General features: G+C 43.3%; 1 protein-coding gene across 7 annotated transcripts in view; it reads left to right on the top strand.

Annotated features, from left to right (window-relative positions):
* LOC105417951 (adhesion G-protein coupled receptor D2) overlaps nt 1-19,465 on the top strand; it is a 50,979-nt gene extending 31,514 nt beyond the window's left edge. The window contains exons 24-26 of one of the 7 annotated variants that reach the window (XM_029827821.1): nt 9,008-9,090; nt 9,713-9,815; nt 18,738-19,186. In XM_029827821.1, the coding sequence (XP_029683681.1) occupies nt 9,008-9,090; nt 9,713-9,790 (161 nt within the window). In that variant the 3' untranslated portion in view covers nt 9,791-9,815; nt 18,738-19,186. The other 6 variants (XM_029827820.1, XM_029827819.1, XM_029827817.1 and 3 more) reach the window with 6 other exon arrangements.
* Nucleotides 19,466-19,775: the final 310 nt, after the last annotated feature.

The following is a 19,775-nucleotide window of genomic DNA, read 5'->3' as shown; positions in this document are numbered from 1 at the left end:
GTCACATTAGCGTAGCCGGAACTGCCGTGGGAGCCTGACAAATCCAGCTCCGCAGCAGGGACCATACGTTACATGATGTGAACTCTGCTGCTGATGGAGTGCAAAGTAACATTGTCCTCATGCAGCAGTGCAGACAGGCGTCAAAGAGCCCTGTGAAGACACCATAATGCCCATGACAAGCCCACTTAGCAGGCTGCTCTCATATGTTTTAAGATTTTAGTCTGCTGCTTCAACAAATTCTTCATATAAATCAATTTCGCATGAGAAAAACAAACCACTGAATACCAGTTTAAACAACTTTTTCCTTTATATAGCTCAAACTGTTTCTTTAACAACTAAAACTTTGTGCCTTCAACTCTACTGTCCAATCCACATGTGTCTTTTCACTATAAAGCACAAACATCCAGATGCTCCCCATTTTTCCAAACAATAACCTTAGCGTCTCTCAAGTGAACGCACTAGTATGCATGCAAGGTCAGCTCCTTAAGGAGGGGGCTGTGTGTGCACGGGAGGGGCAGGATTGTGATGCTTTTCCCATTTCCGTTTGCTCAGGTTGGCAGTCGCAAACGGTGGAAGAAGACACTTGGTTATGTTGAGGGTACAAGGTGAAAAAGGTGAACAAAGTAAAGCACATTTGTCGAGTACAGAAGAGAAGGACAAGTGCAAAATGAATGAATGAGAGTGGGGGCTTTGAATGGAGTGGGGAAATGTTGTGTGGGTGTTTGTCTGGGCTGGATGAGGGTTGCATTTTTGATTAGACGGCTCCACACAACGGCTGAGCGAAAGGTCGCAAGCCCTCTTGAGCGGGAACCACGGGCGGGGTCACACGGGTCGCCTGATATTTGTTCGATTAACAGGGCTGTGTGAGAATTTGAGAAGGTTTGCTCAAAACCCCACAGCAGAAATAGACAGAACACATTGAAATAGCATGCTGTCTTTTGTGAGCAGTTGTCCTCGACCGAAATACCCTTAAATAGGCGATCATCCATTCATCCAAACCTGGGCTGATTATTGAGGGTTAAACACACTACTGTTTATCTCCCAACTCACCTGTCTTCAGTTGAAACGGGCATTTCTTCATCGCCCACAGTTTTAGAGCTCAAGGCGGCGCATTGGTATACGAGGATGTGCCCTAGGGTTACGTTCTGATGGGATATATTTACACACTGGGCCAACAACCCACTGTTGGCAGGTATTATTTCTACCGGGTACTATTTCTCTCGCCTTCACCTTCCAGTAGTTTTCGATCGGGGGGGGCTCTAAGCTTGTTTTCATGGTTAAAAATGTAGAAAGCAGCGCACTTTTTGCTGGAAGCCACCTGTCAGATGCATTTTTGAATATAATATAATATAATATGTGGAATATCTGTCTTGTAGAATTGTTGTCAGTCATATGTTGCACATTAGGTTTTGTGAGAATCTTGCCTTTTATTCCTCAGCATTAATTGCCCAGCTGCGGGTCAGGACGTGCTGGGGTTGTTTGATTTGATGGTTTGTTGGCTAGCCTTCCATGTTAACCACAAAATATGGTGGTAAAAAGAAAATGGCACAGTGCCAACCTTTTTTTGCAGCCCTCAGAAGTTCATCATTGCAAACCTGATTTGTGGTGTCACTTTTGTTTTACGTAACCCAACTTGTAAGAACCACATGCCTGCACATTGCTGACATACGACACCCCTTCCCCTTACGCTCTCCCCTAACATGTGTTCTTCAATACCCCTCTCAATTAGAGGCCTGGAGATAAAGTAGTGCGGCGGCATATTGCACGCATCTTCGACAGATTACACACAGATCCTTTTCTGACACCACCATTAGGTTGATTCCCTCTTACCACCCTCCAGCAATACACCATTGTGTCATGCATGTTTAGCCCCACTCGTTGACATGCAACAGATTCTCCTGTGCCAAAAGAGAAAGGAAAGAGATCCCTTTGTGATGACAGCCTGTTTGCAGCAGGAAATTACCCCACAATTGCTGCATATCACAGGGAAGTTCTCTAAAATTACAGTGTGTTTCACTGTGAGCATACCAGCAAAATTATAGAACCTGGAAATATTTTATTCAATTTTCCTGCATGTCGCCTTTCCAGTATGTTAACTAGAAATGTCTTCATCTGGCCAATACCGTCCTTCCTAATTTAACATTGAGTCATGCTGAGAGGCTGTTTTGTGTTTCTCCTTGTTTCTCTTTTGCTTTGCTGAATCAGCACGATTATGTATCGAAAGCTAGTTTGTTGCTTTGTGAATTGACAATTACCAAATCCCATCCACTGGCAGAGGGATGCAGTGCATCTGCGTGACCTCAAAAAGGCACCTCGTGTTCAACGTCTCGGTGATGCAAAGTGATGTGTACTAATTCTACATCTGCTCAAACCAAACAGGGCCCCGACCATCATCCAAGAGATGTGCACGATTCCTGCATCTGCTCAAACTAAACAGGGCTCGGAAGATCAGCCAAGTTTAAAAAGAAAACCATCTCCTACTACACCCTCTCTGTGTAAAATGATATTCCTTTGAGTGGTTCTATCTCATGGACATCTTTTTGCACCAGTTTAAACCGCTTTTGTACAGTGGTTAGTTTAATAAGGACTAATAAAGGCTTTTATATTTTGGGATATATTCGATCTGGCTCTGAAATTGGTCTGCAGTTAGCAGGAAATTAAGTCGTAGCACCTGTCTCCCACTGAGGAGGTGAAAAATTTGAAAAGCACTCTCAGAACATCTGAAATACCTAAACAGCTGCATTTTGTGCAAATCTGCTCGATCTTGGCGTTTCATATTCATCACAACCAATGAAACAAATCCAAAGATGAAATATTGAGCCCATTTGTTTGTTCTTAAAAGGCTTTAAGCGCCACCGTTTATGCATATTTTTCCAGCCAAAGTGCATCGGGCTGCTCAAATTTGTTTTCCCCTGCTGTTCTGCATAACAGCGCCACGCTATCATGCACAGGCGGGAGTCTGGTGAAGGGAGTCTATTCATAATTCAAAGATGCAACAAGGCAGAAGCTGCGCTGGTGTCAGAAAATAACAAATTGGTGGTGGAGAGAGTTGAATTTGTATCTGCTTACAGAGGTTGACTGCATTATACATAGTGCAGGTGCCTCTCAGTGTGTGGTAATAGGATATATGATGGATGGCCAAGTCAGATGGCCTCCCATTCCTCTGGGTAATTCATCTGTTTATCTGCCTATTTATTTATTCCTTCATCAAAACACCCTGGATTTGTTTAAGGTGTAGTAGCAGCTGAGGTGTTGGTCGGTCTTTTCTCTGGTGTGGATGTTCTTTGTGGGGCGCGTCTGAGGTTCAGGGACGTGTGTGCTGAAGATACTTTGCTGTATCTCCACCACAAGGCTCAGGCTTTATTGGACCTTTGTCAGCTTCAGCTTAAATGCTGTGTGTGGTCTAATTGAATCATATCACGTTCATTTTATCTCAGGTATAAACAAAGCTGCTGGAACTTTGACGCCGTGCAAAGATGTTAGACATCAAACCTTTTGATCGTTGACCTTTAACCTTATAACCGCCACCCTATTAAGGACGTCCCTCAGGTGCCTGCACACGCCCGAGGCAGATCAGTTCCCTGGTCCCAATTCTGGATGATTTCCACCATGTTTCCCAATCAGCCAGGCCAGATTGAAGCTCAACCATCTCTTCTAGATACCCCTTATAAATCCTCTTTTTACAAGTATGAGTTTTACTTTCACTCTGTTTTATGGACAGCTTGTTAAAAGTCTTTGGTTATTTTTATGTTGCTCCCTTTAACAGCAGTCCTCACATACAAATTATTGCTTTATATAGAAGTACCAATGTTGCCTCTACTGTACAGTACGTGCTCACTGTGCGTTTGCACGCATGCATGCACACACCTGCACACCTTTATTTCTCCCCAGTGCCTTAACGCAGTACGAAGGCATTAAGCACTAGTACCATCGTGCAGCTGCCGGCAGCACCTCTAAACCAATATAAGCAGGTCCACCGCCACCCCCCTCTCCCCCAGAACATTTTTCCATCGCCCTCATCTCAACAGCCAATGGCAATGACTTTGCCTCCAGCTTACGACAAAGCAAAGTGGGGAAGAGGAAAGGTATTGAGGGGTGTTGGACCGTAGATCAGGGCAGGGAGGATGGCGGCGCGACCAGGAGGTGACAGGGGAATAACATCCCTTTCTCCTCAATCGACAGGGACCATAACTCCTGCCTCTCCAGGGACAGATTGAGAAAGGCAATAGCCCAAGAGGCTGTGAAGCACGGATGCTTAGGAGAATTGAAAGTTAAAAGAAAAACGCAGTTTGCCGTGTCACTGCCACTGTTTTAGCCAACAACCAGCCACTGGATTGTTCTTTTTTTTTCTTCTTCTTTTTCCTCCAGACCACAGTCGTGAGGCTCAAGTAGTAGACTGCTCATATAGATAATCAACCCATAAATCTCCGTGTGTAGAGCATTACCTGTGGTCTTTAGGGCCATGGGGCATGGTGGTATGATTAAAATAATAACAAATTCCATGAGCAACTTTATACATGAAGCTAATATTTAATTTTGAGGGCTTTACAGTTGACACTGAATTGGTAGTTGGAGAGGGTGGCAATTAGGAATTAAAACGGTTTAAGAAAAGACAAAAGCGTTAATCAAGTTAGGCTGAGTCAGTACTGGAGAAAACAGCTGTGCTCAGACTTGTGCTCTTTTCTGTGATGTTTCCATTCGACAAAATGATACAATACATGTATAGAGTGCTACTGTACATGGAATAATTTGTAAACTTTATTATTAAACCTGCTTTTCTTTGCATGCCTGAAACCTGATGCTAGAGGTTTTACATCTCACTGCTTATAGAGCGCTGTACAATGATTAAACCTTGTATGCTTGAAATGGCAGCCATAGAGGAAAGAAAATCTTAACTAACAGACACAGACCTGAGCTGCACCTCGACTGGTGTGTATAGGCACACGACCTTGAAGTGGTAGTTCTATAGTTTCTGAGATCTGTCTCTGCTATCTTCTATTCAAACTCAGTCCTCGAGGGCCACGATCCTGCCGGGTTTTCTATCCCACTGAATGCATTTTCAGCCTGGTAGGACAGAAAACCCGGCAGGATCGTGACCCTCGGGGACTGAGTTTGACACATGTGTTCTATTGTCTGCAGTTGCAGCTTCAATACCCTGATCCTGAGCTAACCCTGAGGTTTATTGTACACACTGAAAAGCTTTAATCCCTTTCTTTATTTTCACATGCAACCCACAAAGTGTTGCTCTAAACAATGCATACTGGTTTAAAATGTTCCCATGCCTACCCTACAGTTTAAATACAAAGCAGATTATACTGCCTTGATAGTTATGTCTGGTTAATGGTCACCTTTGTAATTTCCAGTTATAGTTGCTGCCTTTTCCTCCACTTTTCCCTCTACTTCTTCTTCTTTCTTTCACCTCCGCTGTGATTTCTCACAGTGAGTGCAGCAAAGGTGAAATCTGAATACATGCAACAAGATTTATTATCTGTATATAAAAAATACAAGGACCATTAAGTTCCACTAGAGTGCTATCAAGCTGATGAAAGCCCACAAACACAGACTTTATAAGGCCCAGTGCCAGGTGTGCAACTTTGTGTGTGTGTGTGTGTGTGTGTATGTGTGTGTGCTGTATACATTTTCTGGGTGGGACCATTCCTAACTGCTGTAGCAGTTTGTAAATGTTTTCATTAAGGTATTTAAGGGTAAGATGGTGAGCTTGGGTGTCAGGGCTGATGATCTCAGTAGAACCCCCCCCCCCCTGTGCACGTGTACCATGCATGGAAGACAAAAATGCACGGCCAGGTCCCCCCCCCCCAACCGGCACCTGCTTCGCTGAAGGTGAAAGAAGTGCTCACTTGAGCTCATTGAAAAGTAGATGTGACAGTAAATTTTTCAGGCCCCTGTGAGATGGGAGATCTTGTTATAGCAGTCAGGATGGGGGTCAGGGCAGTGGCTGCTTGATGATTGAGGAAAAGAGAAGTAAATTCATTCTGCTTCGGGCACTTTGTCAAGTGCCAGTAGCTTACTGTTGAGAGCCACTCACCCATCACCGTGTTACGGCCCCAGAGGTCATCTCCAGCGCCATAAATCTGCCTCGCCTGCTAAACCCACCACCATCCCCTGGCTGAGCATGAGCGGGGGAGAGGGAGAGGGACTGCAGCAGCTGCCGCCACCACTGCTCATAGTCCCGTAAATGAAGGGAAGACAGAGGGAAGAATATAGATTTTCTTTGTGATGGTGTTCCAGCCACACAGGTTTTACCGGTAAAGAATATGTATTTATGTATGTGTGTACAGCTGGTTGGGTGTGTTTTTAAGGGCGGCATCACAGACTACATCACTTCAGAGGAGAGTTTTGCCTTTCAAGGTGATTTGAATCAATGTTTCCACACTGTTATAAACAGGAACTCCACAAAACATCCAGAGAATAGGAAAAAGGCTTTTCAAAAGAAATAACTAAATTTAATGTTGTTTCAATCAATCAACAAAGGACCAAAAAGTTAATGGATTAAACTTTTAATTGCTGACAAAAAAAAACACACTTTATTGCAAATAAATCTCAAATGAATTAAAAATACTTTTTAAAAAAATGAAATATATTTTTTGGCTACAATCAAATCAAATCAAATCCAAAACTATTATTTCAATATTGAGAGACTAAATAGAGTTCAAAAATGTGATGTGGTGTTGGATATCAGGCTTTTCTCTTCGCCGATGTAGGTGGTTTAATGGATGCCTCTGTACATCGTCTTGGGTGTTATGAGGACGGGAAAATCCGCTGAGGTCTCTGGTGTCTCTGCTCCAGTGATGGAATCACCACTGGGACATCTTTGGACTCCTCTTTCACATCTGTTCTCATGGTCGCATCTCTCCCTGTTACTTGTCAGGATCATCACAAGTTGATTTTTTTGCCTGTTGTCAGCCACCGTCGTGAGTCTTATTGCTCCGATGGAACTTGAACTCTGACAGCGTTCACTCTAGTACTGCTAATATTGGCCTCACTTCATATCAATTTAATATTATCAAAGTTGCTATCAACCGGTTTTGCTCTTTCAAAAGCTTTCATCTCACCTCGGCTCTGCACATGCAACCTTTTAGGCTCACCTTAGCGGCAATCATTACCAAAACATCTGAATTAAAGACATTTTTATTAGTCATTCATGGAAATAGCCATCAGTCCTGTGGAATCCAAACTTTAATTTCAGTTTCGATGCTTTTGGCACCAAACCAAACATAACCGCCCATTTTTTAATTGATGAATTACACATCTTCTTTCTCTTAACATGTTTCTCTGGCAGCTCCAGAGGACTAAAACAACATGCATCATCAGCATCAACATGCTGTATGTACAGGATGTGAGTGATTTTGTCATCATACACCATAATTACAGCTACCCTGTATCTGCACACATCTTTAAAATTTCCCACATGTCAGTGCCCAATTGTGTACACACGCTCAAGCCCCGATTGCCTGATCACCAGCCTGCTTCCAATAAAGTCTCGTATTAGATGGTGATTATCTTGCCGGTATCTGGCTTCACTCAGCCTCTGACTAGAATTTGGAGAAGCGAGGGAAAAAGGGAGAGAAAACTTCCTGAACCCAACATTTACCCCCACCTTTCAACTCCGGTGTACGCTGAAATCTCTGAGAACGACCTCACAATCACGCAGTTGGCTTTTTTAAAATGTAAACAATAGGAAATTCCAAAATGGGAGGAGCAAAATGTGGATGTCTGAAGCCTGTAGGATGTCCTGTAATATGTGCCACGAAAATGTCATCATTGCTCCAGTTTACAAGGTCACTTACCCTTTTTCCCCTGAAATGATGTAGTTGAGTTTGCAGCACAATGATTTAAAAAACATATCAAGTACAGTAGATAATTAAGGGAGAATCAGGCAGTAAGCAGGCTGACTTTTTAGGGCCCATACGTTACCTGTCAGCCAATGAGCTTCCAAAGAGGAACACAATAGAGAGGACAGATGGTCCCAAACGGGGCGCTGAGAGCTTGATGCTATTAAAAGCTGTTTGCCTCATGCCAGACGTCAGCTCGTGTGGAAAACACATTGGGATGATCATTTTGGAATGATTCATTGTGCACGTTTGTGTGTTTGACCAGCAGCTTCTGGTGTTGAAACAAACTCTCCGGTGTGTTTTTGGCCACCAAACCGACGGCGGCCTGGGTTTGATGAATGCAGGTGCAGATTTGTCACAATTAAAATGCATTTAATGGCAGCGCAACACACAGATGACGTGAACAGAGAAAGTTCCCAGGCCGTGATGAACTTTTGGCTGCTAACCAATAACCAGACAAATGCAAAACAACCCTCCGACACCCCCCATGCTTATTTTGTCCTCCTCGTCCTCAAGAGCTTCTCTGACACTTGAGAATGATGAACTCCTTCATCGCGCTGACCCCTCTCCCCCGGTCCGCTCGCCCTCGTCCATGTAGATGAGACAGAGACAGATGAAGATATTTGTGCACGTGTGTGTGTCAGTGAGGACAGGAGGGGGAAATCAGTTTTGGTGGTAGCGGCAGGCAGTCGTCCCAGCTTCGGTTCAACATTCAGCCAGGGGAATTAATCTGGACGTGTGAGGCAGATGTGACGAACCCCGAATGGGCCGGATGGGTTCACAACTGGAACTCACACATCGTTTTTATGACTACAGATGGACATCATTCGTGGATGCAAATGATGCCCCCCCCCCCCCCCCCCCCCACCGAGATTTGTGAAAATTCCTTTTTACATTTGGATCTTTCGAATACATACAGGTGTCGCATCAGAAACTCAGTAGTTCTTTAAATGGTTTAAAGATTAAAGATGATTTGAGTACTCTTAATCTAAATGTCCTGTCATTTGAATAGAGGCCACGGGTGAGCATCCTGATCCTGTAATTTATATGCACCGCTTAAATATTTGTCGGATTTCCTTTTCAGCATATTGAAAAAAGGGGTTGTTTGCTGTGACTTCCATGAGTAAAGTTAAGTGTATCTTCTCTGTGTGCAGCTCAGCTCTCCATCCCATGTGTTTCAGCGACACTAGAAAGTCAGCTAAGCCAAACCACCAAAGGCGCTAATCAGCCAGAAAAGGTACGTGACTCTCACACACTCAAACACACACGGCTTCAGTGGGTCAGCACTGACGTTGACCTTTAACCTCACAGCAACATCAGATGAAACTTAAACTAAAATTGTTGCATATTTAACCATTTAGCTAACACATTATTATTATTATTATTATTATTATTATTATTATTATTATTATTATTATTATTATTGCTGGTGTTATCATTATTGTCACCATGGTCATTATTATTATTATTATTATTATTATTATTGTCACCATGGTCATTATTATTATTATTATTATTATTATTGCTGTTGTTATCATTATTGTCACCATTGTCATTATTATTATTGTTATTATTATTATTATTATTATTATGTTTACTTCCATTTGCACTTACAAATTGAAAATCTGGTTCTTTTTCTTTGTCTTGATTTTGTGAAATGATAAAACCTGTTTGATCTTATGTATTAACACGCCCCCCAACCAAAAGTTCCCGATTCCCCAGATGTTCTCTCACTCACTCACTCACTCACTCACTCACTCACTCACTCACTCACACACACACACACACACGCACACACACACGCACACACACACACACACACTCCCTGACTGATCAGCTTCACGTTTATTCCCCCCTAGTGGCCAGCATCTGAACCACATCATTATATTCTGAGGAAACTTTGGTTTTTAAAAAACAAAAGGAAGGAATACATGTAAATCAGTAGTTACAAAAACCACTTCAGTAAGTATAATGTATGTTTGTGTTTTGCCCATATGTTCATCTCTACGCGTAATCATTTATATTCATATATTTATATCAAATCAAAATGGTCAACCTGTTTATTAGATTCTAATATTAATTGAGTTTGTGTTGTCTCATCATCGGCCACAAGACTTTTTAAACACCACTTTGAGGTTATGATTCAACTTTGACTGCTGTCTTAGTCATGTTATTCTGTATTATGTGTACATTGGTGGCCAAAGTTCAGCGTTAACTAACTGTTAATGTTTGTCCAGCACGTGTTCATTTAAGGACACCATAAAACTGACAGTTCTCCTCCTTCACTACTTTTACGGGTTGATTTGGTTCACCTTTAGTTTACTTTTGTAGTCTAGTTTAGATTTTTTTTTTTCCACCTTTAACCCACGTCAACATAAATTCCAAATAAAATGAGTTTGCCTTATTATTCCAAAAACACACATAATGAAGGTTTTATATAAATCCAAAGATTTTAATGGCTCATTTTAATCTAATTGTAAAAAATGTAAAACATTTTGTTATCCACACAACAGTTTAGACTGTCTGGTGATATGAACAAATGTGACTTAGCTCTTCACACAGCTTTATTTTTCTTTGCAGCTGTTGGGTGGTCTCTGTCTCCTGATCCCCACCTCTCTCTGTTTCTCCAGAACTCTCACCCACATTTGACTCGCGTTGCCCGTCTCTCTCAGACTGTTACGGACACCAGCGTGGCCTGTAACTCAACACCAGAGTACACACAATTAAGTTTGCACCAGGGTTATTGGGTGGAAGTGTGGTCTCATTCCATAAAATGACAGATAAAGGACGGGAGGGCGTGTTGATGTGTGGTTGGTTAGTTGGTCAAGGCTAATGAAACGATAGGTGGCGGAGGTGTGTGTGTTGTTCCTCTTGTTGTTTATCTGCTCTGAGAGGCCAATAATGTTTTTGTGGATTAATGATGCGACTTGTGTCCTAGAAATGTTCCTTATAGTTGCAGACTTTAATGAACCACCTGGGAATGATCACTATGGCTTATTTTTTTTTAAATCTTTGAATCGTTTCTAACGCTAATCTCATCCTAGCTGACCCGTTTCATCCTGTTGAGTGTTTGAGTGAACCTGTTAGCCGTACCTCCCTCTTGGTGCCATTCGCACGCGATTAGAGGTCCCTTGATAGACCAGCTGGGCCACTTCACCCCTCCCACGCCTGACACAAGCTGTGTGCAGCCCTGGCTGGCTGTTCACCCCATCAGCCCAGCAATGGGACACTTCTGAACCTGTGCTGCTGGGGCTTCCTGTTTTGGCCCGCGGGCTTCAGAACTTCCTGGACAGATGATGCTGGAGTCATGGCTGTCAGCAGTGACATCAGAAATATAAAATTAAAGAAAAAAGTGTTGTTAGGATTTTGGCTCGCCTCATGACACAATTCACAACAGCGTATTTTAATTTTAAACAGCAGTTTAAATCAAAATAAAATTGAAGCTTTGCTTACACAAATGTGGGTGTCTTGGTGGTGTTGATGATGGCGGTGGGGCGGTACCAGTCATGCTCCATTAATCCCAATCAACCAGTGGTGATTGATCAATTAACCTTGCTCAAAGCTGGGGCTCAGGCTGATCAATAGCACTGATCACCAGCCGAAGGGTTTTCATTAAGATCCGCTGCTCTGCATGAGTGGACTCTATTAGCATGGGTGAAAAAGGGCCGTGTGGACTTCAGTGGTGCCCTAAAAACATAAATATTCCATGTGTGCATTTGAAAATTGACATGGACTCAAACAAAACTTGCATTTTTTTGTTGCAAAGGAGCCGCTGTTGTTGCACAACCACAATGCGTCTGATTCACGACCTCATCCAACTCGCAGGACAATCCGCCGTTTAAAATACCAGCACCAGTCAGCTAAATTCACCTTTCTCACCGTTTCCTAATCCTCGCCGGGGCATGGGTCCATTGTTTTACCCAAACAATCCTCATTGAATTAAAAAAAGCAACTGTGTTCTTTGTTGAGGGAGGCTAATGTGTACTGCTGTCATGGGTCCCATCGTTAATGTGCCATCACTGCACCTCACATCCTCAGCAGACACAGGCAGCGATGGACTTGTTTCCTCCTTCTTGAATGCACGTGTGTGGCAGTCAGACACATCACAACCCTGTTGGTAGCTGATCAAAAGTCGAGGCGGCTTTGGGGAGGGTAATTCCAACTGGGAGTGTATTGTTGCTCAACAAAGGAACAAAGAAGAGAAATTAGCATTGTTGTACACAGCTAGCAGTTGTGAGTCTGAACAAGTAAAGTACTTGTTTTATTAGGTAGAACACTAAATGCTTCATCGGTGCTTTTGTGGAGACTTTGTATTTATTTGGGAAGTTAAACTCATATCTCACTGATATCTGCTCTGGTGAAACCTGAAGGGGTGATTAGTTGGGACAGAATTAATGGCTATGCTAATGTGTGCGTGTGTGTCAATGGGTGTTTTTGTGGTTTAGGGGAAAGGAAGGGAGTTGGTTACAGAGATACTGAGGCGGACAGGAAGAGATCCCACTGTTACCATGGCTGGGGTCGAGCCCTCGTGCTCCCTAGACCCATTCGTAGCGCACGTCCAGATTGCCGCTGACAGGCCGACGCACATGCAAATGGACGAGGATTCCGAAATGAGTCACAAAGGTGAATTAAGTATCTCCTTCCTACACTTCCGTTGACCTCCTCTGTGTAGTGTACATCCGTACCATTTTCTGCTGCTAAAAGTTGAGGTTCCTGTTTAAGGCACCTACACTCGCTTTTAGTATTCAGTCACAAGAGTTTCAGCTTTAGTGTTTCATACTGGCATTGACTGGTAATAAAATATTTCCACCAGAAGTGGATGGGTGGACATGAATGGGATGGATGGATGGACGGATGACACCCGTACCCATCCCCACCAGGGAAAGGAAGTCCCTATCAGAACACAACAGGAAAGAGACCGAGCAAAAACAAGCACATGCCTTTTTGGACATTAAAACGCTTCCTGCATGGGGCTCAGGTCTGCCTCTCCACCGTCTTCAGCCTCTGCCTTACGGCCACATCCAGCCGACCTTTTAGCAGTGGAGGATATCAACCTTATCTGCCCCAGTAAAAAATGTGCCTGGTCTTCAACATGCCGGCGAGGGGGTCAAATAACATCTATAATGAAGATAAGCGACCATATTTTCTCCCCTGAAAGGTGGAAAACCAGTGGGATAAGTATTGTAGGATGCGAGGGCCTTAGAATCCCCACAACCCGAGAGATCACAGGCCCCGTGTCTGAACCAGAGCTTTGATCTGCATCCAAGAACAGAAACAAAGACAAAGCTTCTCACAGGCTGGCACAGGAAGCCGCATTTTAATCCTACCACCAAAAGACAATGACCACACACACATATCCACCTCAAGCTGACCGGTTCTCTCTATTGGTCACAAGTTGCGAACACCTTTACCGGATTTTAAAGGTATGTAGAACACGTGACTGTCCTTGCCTTTGCCATGGCTGTAAAATATATGACTTCCTTCCTGTGGGGAGGTTCCTGTTTACGTCTGGATGCGGGTCAATAGAGGGGTAGTGCTCCCTACTTCAGTCCCAGGCATTCTTTTCCAGAAGAGACCCCAGTTTCGACGCTGCACTATTGGATGAAGCTGTAGACCTTCGAACCAAATGAACACTTTTTCACTCCTGTTCAGAATTAAACTCTTCTTGCACGTCCTAAGTGGCCGGCCTGTTTTAACATACCCTCCTCACAACTGAAGAAAGATGTTGGAATTGCACAGAGGTCTTCGCGCGGCTCCGTGTTTATTTCGTTTTCTGCTGATTTGCCTGAGACAGGCAGTGGTCGTTACTGGGTATGTTTAATTTAAGGGCTCGTGTTCCACCCGGTTCGAGACAGTTGGCAGCATGAAGAAGGCGATCTGATGGTTTGAAATATGGGGAGGGGCCGATAGAGACCCGCGGGGTCGTTAGGATGACTGGTCTGTGTTTGGGATGAGAAAACAGAAGACGCTCACCTGTCTACTCTATACATGCGTTATTTCCTTTTCATTATTATTTATCTTTTGACATATTTCATTTTGGGGTTCGGATGAAAACACTTCTCAAAAGGGCTCAAGTGTGTTTACTTCATCTAAATTTAAAGCGATGGACTGGTGCCTAGACTGGTGTAGGCAAAGTACGCAGGAATGGCCGTAAGTAAGCTTCATCTCTCCACAGATGACCACGTCGACCTCGTCTTTCGATGACTGAGCCCGTATTGATCCGAGCCCTGTTCTGCTCTTCTGTGCTTCACTCGGCCCCATTTCACCTCGTATCACTCAGCCCACATTAGACTCGGAGCTTGATATGCCCCATTAGGCTCTGATACTCTCCCGGAGAGCAAACTCATCAAATGCCAGTTAACTTGAGCTCAACGCCGACGCCGCCCACACTGTTGCTCTAGAAGTGCTGCGGGTCCAGTCGGCAAAGCTGCGGCTTCGATTATAGCGTTTTGTTCTTGCGCTTTGGTTTTTGGACTTTAGAAGTTGTCATCGGAGCTTTAATTAGACTCTGAGAAATCATATTAATACAATTTTATAATCTAATGTAAATAGAGAATGACCCATTTTAATCTGGACCTGATGCTGGGGTTCACAGATAATAACTCTGGCCAGTAGGGGGCGCTTGGCTGTGCTATAAACAAACATTGGCTATAAATAAACATAGCAATACATCCCATGTTCACAGTAGCATTTTTACTAATCATGATGTTTTGGGACATCTTTTATGTGCCATGTAAAATAAAAGTAATTTTTTCAGAACTGAGGCAGAAAAGAAAATTGGACAATTGCAGATTCTTTGTGTATTTATATGAAAGCAATTTAAAATGAAAGGGCAGTGCTGAAAAACTAAACATTTTACCGCTCCAGAATCAGCTGTCGTTCGGAAGGGCGGAGGTGGAGAGTTTAAGATGACAGTTTTAAATCAATTTGGACGGCCTTTCAGCAGTTGGGGAATTTAGTTTGAAACATGTACCTTCTGGAAAACACAGACCATGTAGGGCTTGGCCGTGTGTTTGTTATGAGGGCCGCAGCTGCCTCGGCAACCAAGACCAGGAAAAGAATGATATCCATTAAAGTTCCAGCCAAGCAAAAGCCTGACCTCCAAACTTTCTTTGTGTTAGCCACCCCAACCATGAAGCAGAGAATTGTGATAATCAGATCCTTAAGATCAACAGCAGAACCTCATGTGATACGAGTCGCAGTTTAACTCGTGGCCTCTTTAAACAGGGCCAACTCTCGGATGTTCTCCTCTCTCTGTTTATGGCCGCATTTAGTAATGCGATGATCGCTCAGCCTCTATTACGGTGTTATTACTGCCTCTGAAGGTTCCTGGGAAGCTCATAGAGACTGTTGCTGCCTCCAGGGAGGGACGGCAGACTAAACAATCACTTTAGCATCGCGGTGACAACGCGAGCAGCTGTCTGCATTTGAAGACACGCCAACAATTGACTGACGAGACAGAAGAGACGGGACATGAAGGGAGGAGCACATGAAAGGGAAGGAAGGCCTGGCCGACATATTATCGCAGCAGCAGATGTGCACATGTGTGCGCAGAGACACGCGCAGAGGCTTTCATCACAAGCTAACTGCGTCACACATTAGCGGAGACGCACTGACGCTCATTCGAGTCAGTTGTCGTCCAGTTAAACGCTTCAAACTCGCGTATCTTGGAGAGGAAGTTTCTTTCATTTGAATTTACAGGTATTCTAGTTTTGAGTTCTTTCAGACACGTTGGTTTCTTGTCTCCGTAAAGCGGACGCCATTTTAACCTTAAAGACATCATGAAGCGTTTGTGTTTGTAGGTCTTTTTTTTTGCTTCGTCCAAACCCGTTTTAATGGTCATTTTAGTTTATGCAACGGTAGCGTGATACATCTAGTCTTCCTAAATGCATCTGGGTATTTTCACATTTCTCCCAACACTACTCCAAATTTCACGATAAAATGTTGAGCTGTTATTTAAATAACAACACATCAACTGGAAATGAACATATGTTGTCCTAAAAACGCAGACAAAACCCTTAAATTTTACATGACGGTCATCCTTAAGTGGTGCTCATATATGAATATAGGTTTTATATTAACCCAATTGTTTCATTGGGTTTGAATCGGATCACTTTTGCATCGCTGCTTTGAAGCTTTTGAAGCTTTGATTGTTTTCCCTGGACGTAAAATGCATCTACAGTCTTGTCACATCTGGGTTTTCATGTCGTTATGGGTGCCGCAGAGCCCTTTCACTGCTGTTCCTCGTTGACACAGTGGAAACGGAGGTCAAGATTCTACGTGCTGTCATGCATTCACCTTCGCCACTTGGCTGAGGCCTGGCGAGATTAATATTGTGTGTGTTCACGTGTGTGTGAGTGTGTGTCCTGCTGTCCCTCCATATACCAAGCTCATCTTCTTTACAATGGAGCCAAGCAAACAGGAGAAAAGCTTGTCTGTGTGTGTGTGCGTGTGTGTGTGTGTTTTTAAAGACATTGGTGCAGCCGTTTTAACAGGGCGACTCTGTTTGAATTAGATGTTCTAACCCCTCGCTTGCTAAATGGATTTCTGAAGTGGCTGTAGTTGGAGGCTTTCAATCGGATGCAACCTTGAGTCCTTTTTTATGTGAGCTCTGTAGGATTTAAGTGCCAGTATAACTTGAGCACGACTGAATGCACGCTCCTCATTTTTTTGAAATTGAAAAATCTCCAAAGGCTCTTCCCATTGTGCAGGCAATTAATGGAATGCTGGCAGCGAGGTTCAGGTGCTTAAAAGTTGTGGTTTTTGCTCCCTCTCTCGCTCTATTTTTAATGACTAATAAAGGATAATCATCACAGCAAAAAAAATAAATAAAAAAACATTATAATGCTGTAGGCTTCCTCTTTATGCACAGTGATGTATAATGCATGCTTTGAAATAAAACAGCAACGGCCTTCGAACCATTCCACCAACAAACCGCAGCACATTTGTTTTGCATGCCGGAGCCGGGCTCTTGCATGACAATGCTGAGTGTTCCCATTAACATTATTAGCCCATTAATTTGATCGTTACATTTTCTCAAACTTTGTCCATCAAGCTGCCACACAATACCCCCCCCCCCCCCTTCCCCCCGTGCTCCAGCCCAACACTGTCTTTTCTAAGTGATTAGAAAGTTGCTCTAATCGCCTCTCCGCCGGGTTCAGCCTTCCTGTGGGGCCTTTAAGTGTAACAGATAATGAAATATTGTTGGTTTTTTCATCTATAAGGACACTTTTGTCCATAAAGATGGAGACCTTTGGGTTTGGGTTGTTATTCTTGGGTTGCTATTCTGTGATTACCTATATTACCTATATATATACCGTAATTTCTGGACTACAGGGCGCACCTGATTAAAAGCCGCATAATCTAATTTTAGAAAGAAAATCAATTTTGTACTTATACAAGCCGCAGCGGATTTTAAGCCGCAGGTCCCACGTAGTAATATGAAAAATTAGATCGCAAACATTCAGTACCGTAGATGTTTTTATTACCGTAAGAGACGAGTGACTGACGAGTGACAAACAGACAGGTAAGAAACAACAGCCACTCTTTTCACTTGTATGTTTATACAGAGACCTTAAATCCAGTTTTTATCACGTCAGGATTTTTTAACTTTTCTTTTAATTTAATCCGCTTAGCAACATAAATATATTCTACCAGTAAATGCTTTTTTTTCTAATGGTGTCTGTAACGCAGCTACCTTGAAATATACCTTTGTATCAGCTACACACAAATTACGTTGTTTATGCTTTTTTACTCAAACAATGAACAATCTAAACCTCCCCGATGGCCCACCTCTAAAATCTTCTATTTTCATCGCGGTGGCGATTGCTTTTGCTTTTGCCTTCAGTCTGATTCGTACAGCGGAAACACCGCGGCCGCCTGCTCTCTGTGTGTTCACCCAGTCTTCCAGAACATTTTCAAGCTCGGGCCACCTGCGATGTTTACGTCTAGTAGCTTTTGTCGTCTTTTTGCTTTGGATCAGTTCTTCAGGCAGGCGTCTCCACCTTCTCGCCATTGATTACCGTAATGCCAAGATTACGCGCGGCAGCTCGATTTCCTTCTTCAACTGCCAGAGTGATCGCTTTTAACTTAAAGGCCGCATCATATGCTTTTCTTCTAGTATTTTCCGCGTTGATGAGGGTTAGTAAAAATGACTGATTCACAATAGTTGTGATAGTGCGCCACGAAAAAACCCATAAATAAGCCGCGCCATAGAATAAGCCGCAGCGTTTAAAGTGTAGGAAAAAAGTAGCGGCTTATAGTCCAGAAATTACGGTATATATATTTACTTTTGTTTCATGTAAATATGCGTTTGTTTTTTATTGTTTACTTATTTGGAGCCACTCCGGCTGCCTGAGCTCCTGGACCCACGCTCTCACCCCGGACTGGATTCCTCTCCACCTTTTTGCCATCTTGGAACACTTCCAAAACCTTTTTCTTCCCTCCTCCTTTCTTTCCTTGTGCCCTCAATCTCTTTCTCTTTGACAACGTGGGGAAACATGGTCGCGCATCTCGGTAAACACGAGTGAAGTGGTTCCAGAGTTTAAAAGCTTTACAGAACGTCGGCAAACACAACTTGGGGGTGTTTGTGTGATGAAGAGGAAAATTTATTTAGAAACTGACGGCGCTGCTTCTGTGTTGGTGAGAGGGGAAAAGACGGAATCAGAGAGAGAAAGAGAAGATGTGCAGTTGCGTGTTTATATTGCTGATGGCAACTTTTGGTGTTTTTCCTTTTTCTTTTTTTATACCCTGTGTTATCTCCTCAGACGAGCTGATGTCCACCTTCGGGGAGGCGCATAGCGTGCATTTCTGAGTATCTTCACCTGAGGCAGCTCTTGTTAACGTCTGTGGATAAATGTATATACATTATTTATACACATTCAGGCCGAGCGAAAGCGGGTTTAACGCGTTTACAGACGGGAGGACGGACACTGGGAGCCAGGCTCCGAGTCAGGATTGCAACGGCGCTCACCGGGGAAAGCGGCTCTGGAACCAGCATGCTTATTTCTGTGCTGGAACGCCGCCTGCGCTCTCATCAATTCTTCCCTCAAATCAGATGATTAAGGAAAATGAAAATGAATCGATCGTCAGTTCCTTCGCATTTGAAAAGATGTGTTTGAGAACCTGTTAGCCGTCGGTGTGGATTTTATTTTATTTTTTTATCCTGGAATGTTCAATCAATCCTTCAATCACAATATGATGCTTTTGAAAAAGGAAACTGTAAAATTATAAATAAAAGACACCATAGACACAAACCTGTCTCGGAAGCGTGTTTTGGTCAGTTGGTCAGACTGTTGAAGCCCGAACCTTCCATGCTCACTCATCCGTCCTCTCGTCCAGGAGCCCCCTCCCTCAGAGGCGGACGCTGTGCCAGCTGGTCGTAGCCTCCGTGTTCCTGTGGAGCTGGAATTCACCACTTCCTGTTTCCCTCGCTGCCCTGCGCCCCAGCAAAGCCACGACCTCGTCTGAACAGTTAAATCAAAGGTCCTCTTTGCATGATAGCAATTCATGAATGTGGTTTTCGTGACCTATGACCTGTGTTGGAAGTATCGTGACTCACTAAATGTAACCACGAATGTCGCCTTCTCCCGCCCTGTTTGGATTTGCATGCTGTGGATTTCCTGATGAAAGTGTCCAGTTAATTGAAATACTTTATTATTTTTGGCCAAGTTGTATCAGATTCAAGGTGACTGCACTTTTCTTCACTTTCATTCACTGTTCCTCTCATTCCATTCAGATGTGTTGAATTTAAAGGACGATTTCACAAAATTCATTAATAAAAAATGCTTGTTGACATCGTAAGATCCTTTTTTTTTTGCACTGTTCATTTAAAAAAAAAAGAAATTTCAGCAACTCTCATTCATTACAGGTTTTCTTTAACAAATGTTGGAGCTGTAAATGGGAGGGATCTGCCGAGAAGAC

Source organism: Takifugu rubripes, chromosome 20, assembly GCF_901000725.2.
Source record: "Takifugu rubripes chromosome 20, fTakRub1.2, whole genome shotgun sequence".
NCBI lineage: Eukaryota > Metazoa > Chordata > Actinopteri > Tetraodontiformes > Tetraodontidae > Takifugu > Takifugu rubripes.
This window is presented reverse-complemented; position numbering and strand designations above follow the sequence as displayed.